Source organism: Hyaena hyaena, unplaced genomic scaffold (genome assembly GCF_003009895.1).
Source record: "Hyaena hyaena isolate Hyena2069 unplaced genomic scaffold, ASM300989v1 scaffold_3, whole genome shotgun sequence".
In the NCBI taxonomy this organism is placed as follows: Eukaryota; Metazoa; Chordata; class Mammalia; order Carnivora; family Hyaenidae; genus Hyaena; species Hyaena hyaena.
Window position 1 is genome coordinate 7,822,608 of NW_024080635.1, and position 17,598 is coordinate 7,840,205.

A 17,598-nucleotide genomic window follows, 5' to 3' on the forward strand; every position below is an offset into this window, starting at 1 on the left:
GCCTGGCTGCCTGGTCAGCAGGCTGGCTCCAGCCATGTGACCTTGGGCAGGTTTGTGTCTTCAGTTCTCTCACCTGTACCATGGGGGTGATGACCATACTGTACCATGGGGGTGATGACCATACTGTACTCTCCCCAACAAGCGGACAGTGAGGCACCGATGAACAGGAAGTGTGGGCTTATGCCTGGCATGCCGGGAGACCTTAACCGTTGTCAGGAATGGTTAACAGGGCTTATGCCTGGCACGCTGGGAGACCTTAACCGTTGTCAGGAATGGTTAACGGGGCTCAAGATTCTAATCCCGTGGTTCTGATTCAGTTCCAAACATTGGTTTCCAACTGGCTCCTATGCTTGCCATCTGATTACGGTTTGGAGGCGTTTTAAACCTGAAAAGCCTCCACTATAGGAAGTGCGAGAGGGGACAGCCACTCAGAGGCGCCCTTGCTCTCTCTGACTGCCAGAGCCGAAGCCCCACCCTGGGCCGGGGAAAGAGTGTACCCTTCCCAGACCCCTCTTGGGCTCTGAGCTATGCAGGTCCCTCTCACCACTCTCTGCTCCCCGCTCCCAATGTAGAATCCTCCAATCTGATGACTCTGCCAACAGCTAGCTGTGCACCTACCCGCTGACGTGGATGGAGAGGCTAAGGGACCCTGACCAGCCAGCAGAGCAGAGACAGAGCCTGGCCCAAGGAATCATGTTGAAGGAAGGGCCCTCACTTTCTGAGGCCCAGGCTGGAGAAGCTCTTTACTCTCTGAGCCTCGATTTCCCCATCTGTAAAATGGCGAGAATAAAACGCCCTGTAGAAGCACTAGGAGGGTTGGCAATAGCTGAGGTAAAGCTCCCAGCACACAATCAGACTCCAGTTAATTAGGGCAATTATTAGTCATAGGCCAAGGGGCTCAGCCAGAATTATTTTCTTATTTCATAGATGACCAAAGTAAGGAGGAGGGAGGGCAGTAAGAAGACCAGACCCTTCGCTGGGAGCCGGAACCAGAGCCCACTTCCCTGACTGCTGATGGGGCCTGCGTCCTCTCCCCTGGCCAGGCCCACACTGAGACCACCTCTCTCCATCCTTCCCTCTCGTCTCTCCAAGCTGAGCGCCCTCTCAGGGGGGCCTGCGAGGAGGCGGTGGGAGGCCCAGGGCTGCATGGACGAGGGACCAGTGCCACCTGAGGGGATGAGAGGTAGGGAAAGGGGCCCCATGGGCTTGGCCTCAAAGCCACAGTGAAACTTACCTGGAGGCCCAAGGGGACCCAGCGCCTTGTTCAGATGCCCTCATTCAGATGGGGACGCTGAGGACCTGAGGGAGACACACAGACTCTGACATCTCCCCTGGAGCAATGGGTGGTCAAGGTCTCATCAGGCTGTGAGATGGCACCAGGAGACTGTCACGCGGGTCCTGGCCCGGCTCACCTGCAGGCCGAGGCAGAGTGGGCAGAAGTCAGGGGCGGCTGTCAGCCCACCCTGCTTTTCGGTCTTGCCAGAGCTTAGTCTCAAGTCTTGCTTCTTCCTTGGTGAAACACATCAAGTCTCTCCCACTTTCCGGGCCTCAGTGTTCCTGTCTGTACATGGGGGACTACAGCTGAGTCTATCTCCTCCCAGGCGGGTTCTGAGGCTGGAGGAGAGCAAGCCTCAGCAGATGACCCATGCAGACCCTTGCTGCCTTCCAACCTGGGTGGGAAGGATCCACTGACTTCCATGCCAGTGGCTGTTTAACCACACCTCATGCCTCCAGCTCCCCCACCATCATGAGAGCTGACGTGTACTGTGCACTTCCGCTCTCTGTACCCCGATCTTTCCAATATTTCATTTAACCAGTGCAGGGGTGCATAATCAGGGGGTGTCTCGGAGCCCCAAGTTTTAAGTCCGATCAGGCGTTTAACCCTGCTCTGGTTCTCCCTAGCCTAGAAAACCTTGAGCATCATCACTCTTTGTTTAAATGGGCATAACACCTACCACTGGAATGGACTGAAATGATGTACTTCGTTTTTTTAATGTTTATCTATTTTTGAGAGAGACAGAGAGAAGCGTGTGCAGGGGAGGGGCAGAGAGGGGGGAGACAGAAAGGATCCAAGCAGGCTCCGGGGCTCGAACTCCCGAACTGTGAGATCATGACCTGAGCCAAAGTCGGATGCTCAATGGACTGAGCCACCCAGGTGCCCCTGAAATGCTGTGCTTGAAGCACAAACATGGCGCCTGGACTCCATGACACATCTCACCATCACTGTTCTTCCCATTTTACCCACCAGGGGACCAAGTCTCCATGAGGTGCGAAAGTCACACAGCCAGTCAGTGGCAGAGCCAGTAGCGGTGTCCTAACCACAGTCTCTTTCCAGCTCCCCCCCCCCTTCCCTCAGAGGCTGGCCCTTTCCAAAAAAAAAAAAAAAAAAAAGCTACTCTGTAATTTGAGAAGCACACTAGTCCTTCTGCACATTCAGAAGCCTTCCAGAGAGGCTGCCCAGAAGGAATTCTCTGGGGATAAGGGCTCCCGACCCCATCAGCAACAATCCCTTGGCCATATTATTGCTGGTTTTCATGACCCTTTGTCACTAACTCACATATGTGTGTATGTAATGATATAAATGCACAAACACACATATTTGAAATTAGGATGCAGGCAAGTCTTGGTTTAATTAGCAGGATTTTCTTCCTTTTTCTTTCACATGGAACGATTGATGACATTTTGGATGTGGTGAAACACAGTACCCCCCCCCCTTTTAGGGGGAGTGTTTAAATCTTCTGGATTATGAAACGGAGCAATCAGAACCACCTCCATTCACAGAAAAGGAAACTGAGGCTCCGTGAGGGACAGAAATGCGCCACCTTAAGCTCCAGGCCGCCAGGAAGGAGGGTGTCACCAGGGGTCCCTGCAGAGTGAGGGTGTGGAGGCCAGACTGGAGGAAATGATTAACTTCTAGAAGACAGTCCTCCGCTAGTAACTGGACTAGGCTCCCCTGAGACTCAGAGTAAAGGGAGCACAAGGTCCTTGGGGAGGGGGAGGCGGCTAACAGCGTCAGCAAGGCCCAGGTCCTAGTCAAGAGAGTATCTGCCTGTAGGGGGCTGGGGGTGGGGGCCAACGGGTTTCCAGAGTGAGGGTCTGGGGGAACGAAGGGGAGTCTTGCCAAGATCCAGGTTCAGGCCTCCCTGTGATGGTTCCTGGACCCTCCTGCAAGCTGCCTCTGCCTGGAGGCAGGTCACAGACGGTCCTTACCTCCCCGGGGCAGCCTTCAGGCAAACCAAGGGTGACAGCGCAGCCGTGGACTAGGCTCTGAGACCTGGCAAGCTTTGAACGTGAGATCTGGATATTTCACAAATGGGAAGTACGAGGCCCACAAAGAGGAAGAGACTTGCCGAAGGCTCTGACAAGGGGCGATCAGGCCTTATTTATCACAACAGTGATCGCTCGCATGGAGGCAGCACCCCCTATGTGCCAGGCCTATGTTACGCACCTTTCACACATCTCTGTGAGGACACCGCTATTACCATCCCTACTTTACAGAAGGAATAGACAAGAGTCAGACAGGTTTGAAGCGATTCTCCCTCCATCACAGTGGGTGGTGGAAGAAGACAAATGGAGGCCATGGAACTGAAGAGCCAGGCTCCTTCCACAACCAGTGAGCTTCTTAGAAGCCTTTCCGTATCATTGGGGTGCCTGGGTGGCTTAGTCCGTTAAGCGTCCGACTTTAGCTTAGGTCATGATCTCGCGGTTCGTGGGTTCGAGCCCCGCGTCGGGCTCTGTGCTGACTGCCAGCTCAGAGCCTGGAGCCTGTTTCAGATTCTGTGACTCCCTCTCTCTCTGACCCCCCCTGCTCGTGCTGTCTCTCTCTCTCCTAGAAATAAATAGAACATTTAAAAAATTAAAAAAAAAAAAAAGAAGCCTTTCCGTATCACGTATGTCCAGGGCCTGGCACACTTGGGGGGGGGGGGAGATCTTGATCCCTCCCCAGGCACTGGACTCTCAGGGAGTCAGACCTGCCCTTGTAAGCTCTCTGGCCTGTGGGAAGGCACAAGCAGGCACCTCTCTACCCCCATCACACTCCTAGACACCCTCAGGCAGCCCGAGGAGGGTGCCCTGCTGAAGGATTATTTTGACCCCATGCATCCCACTCCCAGGGGCAGAGGATGCTGGCGGGAGGAGTGGCCCTCAGATCCTGAGTTCTGTGGGCCCCAGCTCTGGGCCAAGGTAGGCCCAGACCTCCTGGCTTCTTAGCCCTGCTGTGGACAATTTAGGGTGCCCTTGGAGGTGAGAGCCATTTAAGAAAAAGCAGATTTGTACAGCGGTCCACTGGAAGAGGGAAAGGAGGTGGCTGTCCCTACAAGATGGGGAAGGGAGAGGGTATCCACGTTTCCCATGTAAGGGAGTGGGAGCTGTCTGACTGCCTCTTGAAACATCACGGGGGGTGGGGGAGGGAGAGAGAGGTGACCCTAAGTCTGCCAGTCGGGATGGAGAGGATGTAGGTTAGCCACTGGCAGAAATTGGGAAGGCGCTGGGCTGTTCCTCCTCTGTCCTCCTCACCCAGTGGCCCCTAAGAATGGGACAGGAAGCAACTGTGCATTTCTGGCAGGGAGAATGTTCTGTGGTTTGGAGGGCACAGGGACCCTGGGGAGCCAGGGATGCCAAGGCAGCAGGCGTCTGTGGCCATCAGGGGCAGGTAGGGGAGCCTTCCGTCTGACACAAAGCCATTGGTTTGTCCCGGTCGCACAGATGGTGAGGAATTGTGCCGCACATCTGTCCAGAAAGGGCAGGACATAGGAGGCGAGCCTCTGGACCCGGGACTGCAGCTGGCGCACATCTGCGGGCAGGGCTTGGCAACTCCGCGGCGGGCAGAGTGCAGGCGCCAACTAGCGGTGGCTCCCGAAACTGCTCCCGGCCCGGCGGGCCCCCGCCGACCGCAGGCTGGAGACCCAAGCGTCCCCTGGTTCTCGGGCGGGCCCATCCGCGGTGAGCACCCTCCCTCGAGGGCTGGACGCACACTGGATTCTGTGCAGGTGCCGATACCCACAGGAACCGCATATTCCGAGTACCCGTTTGTAAACCTGGCACCGTAGGATAAGGGAGAAATCAGGCGGAGGGACAAGTAATGGCACGGGTGCAAACCGAAACCATTAGACGAATCAAATTTACAAACCCCAGACGCAGCGGGTCCTGGCCCCCACAGCCGCTCCAGGGCCACGCGCGACGCCCGCCCTCCCTGGCCCTGGGCCCTACCTGGCCACGACGTGGTAGGCCGTTAGGCGGGAAGCTCCCAGAGGTCGGACGTGCCCCGGCCCTGGTCCCTCGATTTCTTTGGGTTCTGCAGCTACTGCCAGCGCTCGCGAGAGTGCAAGGGCCTTGACCCTCGCGATCTGCAACTCGGAGACGTAGGCTCTGTTAAAAGATCCCGCAGGGTCCTTCGATGGTCCCACCTCCGAAATGGCCGGAGGGGCTGATGTGAGGCTGCGACGGGGGCAGGGACCGGCTCTCCAGGTGGTCGAGGTTGGGCCAGAGCCTGTTGTCTCCCCTGGGGCACACGAGGGCCTTGAATTCGTTTGGAGAGCACGAAATGGCGCTTACTGGGCCAGGGTCAGATCTGGGGCGCGATCCTGCGGCCACCTTCGAATCCTATACTTCTTTGCTTCCGAGGCTTGGAATTCGTCGTTCTGCACCTGTCAGGCTCGGGAGCAACGAATATTCAGCCCAGTCTCCAATGCGGCGGGGAGATTCGGCACCCGTTCAGTTCGTTCGCTCCCTAGACTCCAGGGAGCGCATCTGGGGCGATAATCCAGAATGGATGGGGGGGCTCGATCTTTTCTTTACGGGTCCTCTCCCCGCCGCAGCTTCTCCCTAGGCCCGCTCGTTTGGCCTAGGGGGCGGGAGAGGACAGGGCTGTCTGCCGTGAAGCCCTGGGAGTCGCTGGGCAGCGGTGCCACAGTGCCTAGGCAGAGCCGGCTGCGTCCCCGCGGCGCGCCCGCAGCACACCGCCTGGGAAGAAGAGGCCGTGGGCCCGCGGGGGCCAGCGTGCATCCGCAGGGAGGAAGAAAATTGCCTCCTCTGGAAGCCGGCGCCCTTAGCTTGGCAGCCCTTCCCGCGTCCTCCGCACACTTTCCTTCTGGCCGTGGACTCTGCACCAGGCAGAACCGCGGCTGCACGCGCCGGGCAAAAAGCAGGGGGAAACCCTCGCGTTGTTCAGGCCCCATCGTGCTTTTCAAAGAATCACAGGCCGCCACAACGAAGAGCGACGAGGCGAGGCCTGCACGGTACTGAAAGTTGTATTGAGGGCAGAGGGGAAAGGAAACGGGGTTAGTCGCCCCCAAGCCAGATAGGGCCCCGCAGGGGACACCCGTCCGTCCGTCTCCGGTTGGCAACGGGGCCAAAGAGGCCGGGCCCAAAGCCGCGCTAGGCTGGGAGCTGCAGAGGCCGCCGGTGGTCGCGGACTCTCGTGTGCGGTGCAAGCTCATGGGTCCAAATAATTTGCGGGAGGGGGGCAGGGAAGGGTGAGAAACCTCTTTTGGGCAGCTCGCCGCTCGATGTCACCGGCCTTGGAGCCCCCGTGTCCCCCAGCTGAGAGTGCAGGCATCACAAGCCAAAAGCAGCTGGGGCTGGGAAGGTGCCGCCACTGGCAGCGGGGAAAGGGCGCGAGAAGGGGACCTGCGGCCCGCGCATCAGGGAGCCGCGGCCCTGGAGACAGCGGCAAAGGAGCCCTCTGTAGCGTCCCGGGCGTTTTAACCAAATTTTTAGCATTGGCCCCGGCGCCCCAGAACTCTCCAGGAGCCCTGGGCTCACGCGCCGGGCCCCCAACGCGGGCGTCCTCCCTGGGGCGGGGCCTTCCGCCCCTCCCCGCTGGGCGGCCTTCGGCGGTCCGCGTTCCTCCCCCACGAGCGCGGCCGAGGTGCCGCCGATGGGGGCTCCGATTGGCTGCGCGACGCGTCGCTCGGGCCGGCCCCGCCCCCGCGGGCCCCGGGATACTAACCCCGCGCGGGCCCGCGCGGCGCCGCCACTTGATTCTCGAGGATTTGTTCTGGGGCTGCGGCCGCGCAGTCTGTGGGGCGGCCGCGAGCGGGCTGCGGGGGCGGGCGGCGGCGGCGGCACAGCCCGCGCGGGCCCCGCCGGGGTCGAGGCAGACGTCCGGCCGCGAGGGGCGGCCGCACGCGGGGCCCGGAGCCCGGGATGCGGGGCTAGCGGGCAGGCTGCGCGCGGCCGTCGGGGCAGCGAGGCCTCGCTGCGGGCGGGCCCCGGCGGGGCGTCCCCGGGCGCCGCCCCCTGCGCCCTGAGGCCCCGACCCGGCTGCTTCTGCTTTCCCGCTTCTCGCGGCAGCGGCGGCCGAGGAGGCGCCCGCGCCGGCCGCCCCCGGGGGAGCCGCGCCGCAGCCGCCCGCCCGGCGCCCTGACGGCCGCTGTTATGCGTATTCCTGTAGACCCGAGCACCAGCCGCCGCTTCACACCTCCCTCCACGGCCTTCCCCTGCGGCGGCGGCGGCGGCAGCGGCGGCGGCGGCGGCGGCAAGATGGGCGAGAACAGCGGCGCGCTGAGCGCGCAGGCGGCTGTGGGGCCCGGCGGGCGCACCCGGCCGGAGGTGCGCTCGATGGTGGACGTGCTGGCGGACCACGCGGGCGAGCTCGTGCGCACCGACAGCCCCAACTTCCTCTGCTCCGTGCTGCCCTCGCACTGGCGCTGCAACAAGACGCTACCCGTCGCGTTCAAGGTGAGTGCTGGGCCCGGGGCGGGCGGCGCCTGGGCCGGGGGGTCCGGGCGTCCGAGCTGCAGGAGGCAGGGCCCCGGTAAGGCAAGGGAAGGGAGGGGACGTGCCCGCCACCCCGCGGCGAGAGCCCAGCAGCCGGGCCCAGGGCGCTTTCGGTCTCGCTGCGCGCTCCGCCTGGGGGACCTTGGCGTTGTCTCTCAGAGGCACCCGACACGGGTGACTTTTGGGAGGGTTGCCCCTTCCACCTTCGGGGAGCCCCGCTGAAAGACGTTGCTGCGGACACGGGCGGATGGGGCTTCGCTCCTCTCCGGTCCGGACCCCTCGGACACAGCCTTGCAGGCAGAGGGGAAGAAGAGCCCCGGGAGCGGGGCGAGGACACCGGAGGTGGGGTGCAGAGGGTGGATAGGGCCTACCCTTCACCGCCAGCACCCCTCCTCCTGCACCGCTTCAGAAACACTTCCTGCTCACACCCTCAACCCCTGGCTTCTGAAATTTTACACCGGGCGACTCTAGGGCTGAGAAGGGGCCACTGAACCCTAAACCGTTGCGGCGGGAATCCCGAATGTCAGGCCGAAATGGGGGGCGCTCCCACCCCTGGCAGACCCCAGCCATTCAGAGGATCTTTTTTTTTTTCTTTGCTAGGGAGTAGGCGACTGTTTCATTTTCATTTTTTTAAGGGGGCAGCGAGATGAAACGAAAACGCCTTGGTTTTCCCCTAAACCTCTCACAGCTGCCGTGAGAAAGGGCAGGGCAGGAAGGGCCAGCGGCTGGGGGGGCCGGGGGGGGCGGGGAGGGGGTGCCCGAGGTGGCTGGAAACCGTGGCTCCTGGCAGCTGAGGCCGTCTTTACTCCCATTAAGACGATTCCAAATTGGAAAAAAAAAAAAAAAAAAAAGATGAGTGGCTCTTGGAGGTCTCCCGGGTGACATCTTAAAATGCCAGTGGGGAAAATCTCCCGGCAGGGAGGGGGAGGGGGGGCCCGTGTGACTTTAATCCTCAGATCGGAGGTTTTACTGTCACTTGGAGCTTAAAAGGAATCTTTGAAATTAAAAGAAGACAGGATGTTGACAGGAAATCTGGCCTTTTTAATCAGACCCCAAACATTTTCTCCTTGAAATTTTTACCATCTGGATCCCTTAGTCCCTGCACGCGGTGGCCACGTTTAAGTGGCTGTGACTGTATTTGCAGTCTGATTCCTTTTCAAAAGGCATCTGCCTCTCCCTGCTGCTTGGGGTGATGGGGTGAGGGCCGGGGGAGACCGTGTTAGGGAGGCCTCTCCAGCCCCACCCTGCAATTCCCAACAGGTGCACCCTCCTGCTATCAAAAGCCCCCTCTCTCACTTTAAAGGGGTTTTCTGTACAACCCCTCTCTAAACACTGGTTTGTTTTGCATTTTGCATTTTCCCTGCATAACGAATTCAGGCTCTGCAGAGGCCAATAACCCGGGCCTGGGCCACATTTTAGGACCAAATTTCTATCCCCAAACGGCTCTTGCATGAATTGAGCGTGGGGCGCAGTCCCCTTATGATTGTTGCCGATATTATTTTTATTTAGAGACTTGGTTGCTAAGAGCATGTTGATTCCTCTTTTGCGGAAGCCGAAGGGGAGAGAGGGAACTCTACCCAGGCCGTAGCGACAGAGCTCATTCGCAGCTCTCACTCAGATTTCATGGAAAGGATAATTTCTCGGGACACGGCTGGACCAGTTGATCTAGGATTTGGGTGTGGAAGGCAGAGATCTGGGCTGCTTGTTTTTGTTATATGGGGGAGGGGGGAAGTCGTCCATTGTGTTTAAGCCTCTTGTCCGCTCTGCCTTTGAGAAATCCTGCAGTGCGCCTGGGACCTAGGGGAGCTGCCCAGCCCCTCCCCACCTCTCCCTTGCCTCCCCTACCTCTCTAAGCTGTCCCCCTCCCCTGTGCCCTCAGGTGGTGGCGCTAGGGGACGTGCCGGATGGGACGGTGGTGACGGTGATGGCAGGCAATGACGAGAACTACTCTGCTGAACTGCGCAACGCCTCGGCGGTCATGAAGAACCAGGTGGCTAGGTTCAACGACCTTCGCTTCGTGGGCCGCAGTGGGCGAGGTGAGCCCAAGGGAGACTGCACACCCTGACATTGGCAATGGCAGCGGTGGGGGGGGGGGGAGGGGAAGGCAGCTGAGAGCAAGCCCTTGGGGTCCCCGTGGGAGCCCCAGAAACAAGGGCTCCAGGCCCAACTGGGTCTAACACAGCGGGTTGGAACCCCATGGCAGGTGTTACAGACCCCTTTGAGGATGTGAGGAAAGTTAGGGGCCTTTGCCAGGGAAAGACACCATTCTCTCCCAGTGTCTTGGATTTACTGACCCTCAAAGCCATCCATGTCACCCCTTTTTTGAGCTTTCTGGCCTTATAAAAGATGCTGGGAGGAGATGGCTGGTGAAGAGTCTCGTAGTTCTTTTGTGGCAGGCGGGGTTAGCAGCTGGCTTAGACAAATGGCTGGTCTGCGGGGGCCTGAGCACCCAGCCACCCTCCCCACGGGGGTGGGATCTCCCCGAGCTTCGAGCTTTGAGGCTGCTTCTCCCCAGCTGTGGTCTCCCCAAGCCACAGTTTCCCCAGCCCTTTGAGCCTTAGGGTGGTTGAGAAGAGACGGAAAGCGCAGCTCGAAAGCTGCCCATCCCCACCCCAGAATCAAGACTGGTCCCCCACCCTGCCCGCAGCGGGAGGAAGGCAGGATCGCTGCCACTGTGGCTGCCTCCCAGGGGCTGTTGAGTAGGAGGCTACTGGGACCTGAAACCCATAATCACTCTGGGTGGAGAAGTCCTAGAAACCCTGCCCCAGGCGAAATGGAGAATTGAGGGCTCGCTGGCCCTTTAAGACCAGCCGCTGCAAAGCGGGGAGTGCCCTTCCCAAGCCCCAGCCTGCCCCTCCGGCTCCCTTAAGAAAGTAAGCTAGGTTCCCCCTGCCGCCAGTCTCAACAGAGGCCGAGGCAGAATTGTACTTTTCATCACCAATAAACAAGACCTTCTCAAGGTTTTAGTTCCCTCTGAGCCGCCAGAACTGCTCAGGAACGGGCATCTGGGCACCATTTTTTCCTCTCCAGCCGTTCAGTGTATACATACAAATGTCAAACATATTTTGACTTTTCAGCATTAATTAAAACCAGGGCGTTATTTGCATGTAATAACTGTTTACTTGTTACTTTTTATGAAACTGAAATAGTTTACATTCTTTCAAACATTTCCTGTTCCTGTTGGCTCCCTTCCCCGCGCACAGATTTCTTTCAAACGGTACGCTTAACTGGTTGCAGGTTGATGGATGGAAAATGTTTGCTTTTATGAATTAAGCTTTCATTGCTGCTCCTAATTAGTCTCCAAGCCCCTTTTGTCATCCCCAGTCTCTCAGGCCTTTTGCAACTTAATCCCAGCCGCAGCCCTGAGTGGGGAGAGTCACTCGCCACCGGTCGGGGGTGGCTCGCAGGGATGCAGCTTGAGTTGGGGGCGGTGGCCAGGTGTGCAGGCTCAGGCGGTGCGAGGGTTTGGGGGAGGCCGAGGGAGGCCCACCGAAGCTGTGACCCCCCTCCTGAGGCAGGCAGAAGGAGAGGTGTGGGCCCGGGAGCCCGGCAAGGCATCCGGAACGTGGCACCTTACTCGCTGTCTGGGGAGGTGAGATGGAGAAAGAGGAGGCCTTCCGATCCCCTGAGTTACCAGGGGCGTGGCGGGCCCGCTGGCCGTTCTGGCACAGAAAATGACTTCTTTGTGCCACTTGGGCCCACAGACCTGCACTTACCCTGAAGGGCCCGGGGGACAGAGGTGGGTTTCCCAGGCATTGTTTCGTGTTCAAGTGCTTGCTCTCGGAGGCCAAAACTGGGCTTGTTGGTCTGGGAGATGCAGGGGCCTGAGTTTGTAAGCCGTTCTCACCGCCCTTTTCCCTGTCAGTCTCATGGGACTTCGGGGACAGGAAGGGGCCTGAATGGGAGATCCAATACTTGGGGACCTTGCCAAAGGCTTTCAGACTTCAGAGGGTCGTGGCATCGAACAGCCTGGGGTCAACAACCAGCCCACTTGGATTTCAATCCCAGCTCTGCCGGTGCCTTGCTGGATGACATGGGGCAAGTGGCTTAACCTTGCTGTGCCTTGGTTTTCTCATCTGTATAACAGGGCCAACAATGATACCTCCCTCTCGAGACTTTGTAAGGATTGAGGAAATGGGCACAAGTGTAAAATTTGGCACATAGCGAGAGCTGGATACATGTGGCAGATTTTGTTACTTCAAATGCCTGCTACTGGAGATCTTTGAAGTCCCTTTGAGCGGTATAGTCACTGATTCTGTGATTGTGGTGTGGTTTGACCGGGGGTGGGGGAAACCCAGAAGGTGTGAATTGTCGAGTGGGAGAAGTGGAGGCGGCTGGCAGCGGGGAAGGAGGGTGCCCGGGGCCGGTGGCACGCAGCCGGGCGCCTGCTGTACCCGCGTTGCCCGATGGGAAATTCCCACCGAGAGGACAGATCAGTGATTGACACGGACCATGGGTCACTTTAGGAGTGGGGACAGGTTGGAGTTTGGGACCTCAAGCCTTTCCCTGGCCTTTCGACTCCTGCCCAGACAAAGAAGCCAGATGGAAGCTTCTGCCGGTTTCCTTGCCTTCTAGTCCTTGATTCTGTCCTAATTCTAGGAAAATAGCTTTCCATGAAGGACATACACACACCACCACCACCCAGGGCCCTCACGATAAGCCTGAAGGTGGGGCCCAAGAGAAGGGAGGGAAAGAAACCAAGTCATTTGTTGGTGTCTCCTGCGGTGATTAGGGCCGAGGTGCCCACCCCACCAGCCTCAGTGCCCTTCTTACAATGAATGTTCTGCTCCGCCCCCTTCGTCACCCTACAGGGAAACGCTTAGATAACGTGACCTACCTACCACTGATGCGCAGTTTCAAAATCTGATTCCATAGCTGTGATGGAAAAAAAAGGGGAAAGTGATTTTTGATCAAATATCCACTTGAGTATGTAAATGTTGGGCAAGACTACACCGTGAGTCAAGTGGGCACTTGGGCGTCTGGCAGAGTGCCATGCCCACCAGGGCATGCCGCCAGCCCGAGCATATGGGACTCGAGGTCTGAACCCAGCATCGCTGCGATGGCATGGTTGTCTGAAGTTGTGGACAATTCTTAGCAGAGTTAAAAAAAACACCTGTCTTCCATCCTGGAAAATTCAATAGATATTAAAAGCGTGGGAAGAAAATTCTTTGTTTCATGTAAAATCGAGTTACGCTCATGGCTCAGAGACTCTTCGCAGCAAGTTCTTCACACACAGGGTCCTGGGCGGTGCTGGACATCTGGGTCCTCCGCCCCCACCTCCCACCTCTGGAGGACCAGAGACCACAAATTCCCTAAATGTCCTCTAGGAGGCAGCCACCAGCCTAGGTGACAAAGAGAAAAGCAGGAGTTCCTGAGCTACCATTAGCAGGGGAAAAAGAAGCCATAGCTTGTGGAGAGAGATCAGGGACAGATGAGTGGGTGCAGTGTACAGGCTGCGGCTGAAAGCGGAGACGGAGGGCTTGTTGGCCAACGTTGAGAAAAGCCCGAGGTCCTCTGAAACTTGTCCCCTCCTGCTGTCCATGAAGCCACCTGTGGTTGGGGCTTACGACACAGGAGGCCATCTGAGAGGGGCAGGGACTCGCCCCAAGCCGGACCTGGCTGTATGTGCTGGTTGGTCCAGGGCCCCCGGTCTGACGGGAATGTGTGGGGGTCACTCAGGGCCCCAAGGGGCAGCTGCTTCCAGACTAGGACCTCTCCCCGCTTCCTGGGCCCAGCCCTTGGAGCACCTTGACCTGCAGTGGTTTCTGGCCGCTTGCTCGTTTGCCTGAGGTTCCTGCACAAGTTGCCCACCTGCCCTGTCTTCCTGGCTTCCTGCTCTAGGATGGGGAGAGGTGGGGAGATGGGGTCACCACCAGGCAGAGAGGGAGGCGAGGGGCACTGAGGGAGACAGCTTCCCGCTGCTCCTTGTCCGCAGGGGCCCCTGCCTCCCTTCCACTCCTGCCCCCAGGCCCCAGCCCCTCCCTTTTGCCCTCCCCCCTCCCCCCTCTCTCACCTGTGAGGAGAGGTGCCAAGCCTGGGAAGTGGGAGGAAACTGTTGAGAAGGGCCGATGACTTCAGGGGTGGCTTGTGGTTTGCTGCCTGGTGAGAGTGGGAGCTTCTCACTCCCCAGGAGCAGGCCCTTCGTACGTGGTGGGGGCACAGGCTTCCAGCACATTCTAACCTTTCTGGCCCTGCCTAAACTCTCTGTGACGTGGGTGACTCATCCCCCCTCCGTGAGTCCCAGTTTTCTCATCTGTAAAATGGGAACAGTCATCTCTCCCTCAATTTATTGCACAAACATCCAGTGAGCATCTGCTCTCGCATCAGATGCTGTCCTGAGGGCTGGGGATGCAGCGGGATGGGAGCAGGAGGGCCTCTGATGCTTCAGATCGAGCTCCTTAACCTTCTTTTTTTTTTTTTTTTAACCCCATGGACCGCCTGACATTTTTAGAATAATGTGTTTTGACAAATCAAATAAAATACAAAGGATTACAGTGGAAACTAATGACAATAAAACAGAGTTAGCAGAATGTCTCTTAAAATTGGGATAAATGTGCTACTTTATTAGCGTATTACATGGTAAGATGTGGCAATGGGTCCGATGACGACCACGATTTTGAAGTCGTGACGAGCATGAAAGATATTTAGAGAAATGTGCAATGTCTGTAATGTGATCTGTAAATATCTGTGACGTCTGTTGGTGACAAGGTCACAGGGACTTCTGTAACGCCTCTGTGGTTTGCTGCCTACAGTCGTACTTGAAGGAGACGCCAAATTGCATCCAGAGGTTAGGGACAACTCCACTGTCACTTTTGTTTTCCTGTCTCTGTCCATGGGCCCACTTACTTCTGAGATGGAGCCATGGATGCCAGGTTTAAAAGGCCTTCTTTTGATAAGGTGACCACTGAGGGTCTCACTGAGGAGGTGACTTTTTGGTGGAGACCAGAGAGAGATGCAGGAGCACTTCAGTCACTAGGGTCCACCCAGCCTGGCACCCTGCCGCTCCAGGAGGTATTGGAAGTAGCAGAGGCCCGGGGACCCCCCGGAACGTGCCCAGCTGGTTGGGGATGGAGGGGTCCAGGAGGAAAGTGACCAGAGACCGAGGGAAGGCGGGTCCCAGGTCCCAGGAAGCTGTGGGCAGCGAGCCTGAGGCCTGGCATTTCTCTAGACCTTCTGCACTTTTGGTTTCCAGAAACCAGGGAAAGGCGCCCCTGTGGTCTGAGGGTGGGGGGCCCTGGACTCCAGGTGCCGCTTGCATTGCCATCCCTGCCTCCAGTGGCCTGGCCCAGGAAAATTCTTCCCGAGACGCCCCACTCTCCCCAGTTTGAGTGGCGCTTCAGTTTAACCCCCTCCCCCAGTGTCTCAGAAGCCCAAGGGGCCCCAGAAGTCTGGCTGATTTCCTTTTGCTCTGGATCCTTCTGTTTTGGGGGCTAGAGTCTTCACTGGATCACTGGACCCAGCCGTACAAAGAGAGCCCTAACTACCGTTCCCTGCCCTGAGTGCTCCTCTCCCGCGTGTGAAGCGGGGACATCAAGACTGCCCACTCGCCCGCCTTGGGGAGCTGCTGGGGTACAGGGGCAGCGGAGGGACCCGCTCAGGCAGCCTCCCTCGGTGCCCTCCCACGGCCCTCGGCCCCTGTCCTTATGGAGCCCCTGGATCTGCAACTGGGGTCCAGAGATGGGGTGCTCAGGGGTGAAGAAGGGGAGGCCGCGCTTAGGGGATCAGCGAGGCTCCCCTCACAGCCTCCCAACCTCTCGGTTGGTGGGTTGGTCGGATTGGTCGGGGCGGGTGCTTTGATGCTCCTGGCAGGAGAAGCGGGAGGAGAGGAGAGGCCTACTTCAGTGAAGGGGAGAGGAAAACTGGGCTGCCGTTTGAGACAGATCTTGACCTCATACCATACCCACTGCTTAAACCCCCCAGAGGAGTCAAAGAATTCAAGGTAGAAGGTCGAGAGAAAGCTGTTTATGGAGAGGAGGCCTTGACCGGCTCATTTCGCAGGGAAACCTGCCTCAACCTAAGCAGAGGGAGAAAGCAGCAGCGAGGGGAAGCGCTGAAAATGCAAACCAGCCCGGTGTCAGAAAGCAAAAGGCAAAACAGAAAGGCCGCTGAACTGAGAAACTGACGGCCACAGAAAGGGCGGGGAAAGCGCTCCCGGGCTACTGCAGCGCGATTTCTAAAAGGCACCAAAATGCCAATAGGAAAGTATAAGAGAACATTGAAGCGATCATTTGTGTCGGGTCAGGACAGAGACAGAAGAACGTGTCAAAACGTTCAGTCCCACTGGGCACGGCAGAGAGGCAAACGGAGTCGGGAGCGTGTAAGAACTTCCACCTTGATAGGCGGCCACACTCACCGCTAAGCTGTGCTCATCACCGCGCAGAGACGGGGCCTCGCATCTGTCATGGTCAGTCACGGTGACTCTCTGGAGCACCATCTCACTGGAGAGATCAATGGCCCAACCCTCTGATGCGATGAAATCACTCACCGCTTCTTGGAATCTTTTCTAAGGAAATAAACAGAGATGTAGACAAAGATTTTTTATAAACAAAAGGTCAATTTCGTTTTATTTTAAATGGTAAAAAAAAAAAATTTTTTTTTTATTTTAAAAGTTTTTCCTCTCAGGAATTTTGAATGGAGACTTTGGAGCCAAATGTCTATCTAAAAATAGAACAGAGTTCTGGAAATAACAGTTGTGTCTACACATGAAATGTCGGCAGCTCCCAAATCAGCCCCTTTTCAGCCCCGGCTGCACTCGCCAGTGAGAAGCCAGCGGGGACATCAGCCCCAGAGAGTAGGACAGATAAATAAAAGAGGAGGCTTCTGTGAGTTGAAATAGTTTGCAGCCATTAAAAAGGAAGTTTATGAGGAATTTTTAACGACATGAGAAAATGCTTATGATGTGAGGTTAAATGAAGGAAAACAAAACCAGGGTATGAAAATATGTATTTTGGTATCATTGCAACTCTGTAAATACACGTTACGCACACAAAAAGGATTAGAGGGGGAAACACCCAAATGTTAATAGTGTTTATTTCTGGCTAGTGGAACCGTGGGTGATTTTTCTGTTCCCCAAGTTTTCTAGGAAAAACATGTGTCCGCTTTTTATACATATACTTGGGAAGCTCCCCACCTCCAAATCGCAAGGGTCACTGGACAGAAGGAACAGCACAAAGGCCAGGAAGCAGGGAGAAAACCAGCAGGGTGGCCAGAGCATGGGGTGGGGGAAGATGATAAAGTTGGTGCCAGACCTCCTGGGGCCTTGAATGCCAAGGCCAGCAGCTAGAGCTTCACCCAGAGCCCCATCATCCACCCCGGTTCAAAGGAGAGAGATCTGCCCCTTCCGGAAGGGAGAAAGGGGTGTTGTTCACAGCTCCAGGTGCCAACCTCCCGCCTTTATTCTCCACTTTTCTCCCCCAGGGAAGAGTTTCACATTGACCATCACCGTATTCACCAACCCCACCCAAGTGGCCACCTACCACCGAGCCATCAAGGTGACCGTGGATGGACCCCGGGAACCCAGACGTAAGTGCCAGAGCCACTGAGCCCTCTGGGCGGTGGGGAGGAGGGTCCAGCTGGGGGAAGGGCAGCAGCCGAGGTCAGACAGTGGCAGTGGTTCCCTGAAGCACTCCGTTGAGGACTGCAGTCCTGGGTTCTGCATCCTCGCGCACTGCAGGTGCCTGCCAGCAAGCCCAACCCCGCGTGCTTTGCCCTGGACCGCTGGAGGGCAGCCAGCAAGGACGCTGGGAAGGGGAAATGGCAGAGCAGGCTTGACCCCCAGACAGCCCACTGGGAGCGGCTGAGAGAGTATGGATTTGCGATTTGCATCTGTTAAGGAAAGGAACTGAATGGAAAAGTCTTCCATAGGGTGTTTGTGAGTGT

At 57.5% G+C, this 17,598-nt stretch overlaps 1 protein-coding gene across 1 annotated transcript in view; it reads left to right on the plus strand.

The window, feature by feature from the left end:
• Positions 1-17,598, plus strand: part of RUNX3 (RUNX family transcription factor 3) — a 59,546-nt gene that overhangs the window by 24,174 nt on the left and 17,774 nt on the right. Inside the window, exons 2-4 of the mRNA XM_039230253.1 lie at positions 7,394-7,680; positions 9,599-9,755; positions 17,137-17,241. Of these exons, the coding sequence (XP_039086184.1) occupies positions 7,394-7,680; positions 9,599-9,755; positions 17,137-17,241 (549 nt within the window). The remainder of the gene's footprint in view (positions 1-7,393; positions 7,681-9,598; positions 9,756-17,136; positions 17,242-17,598) is intronic.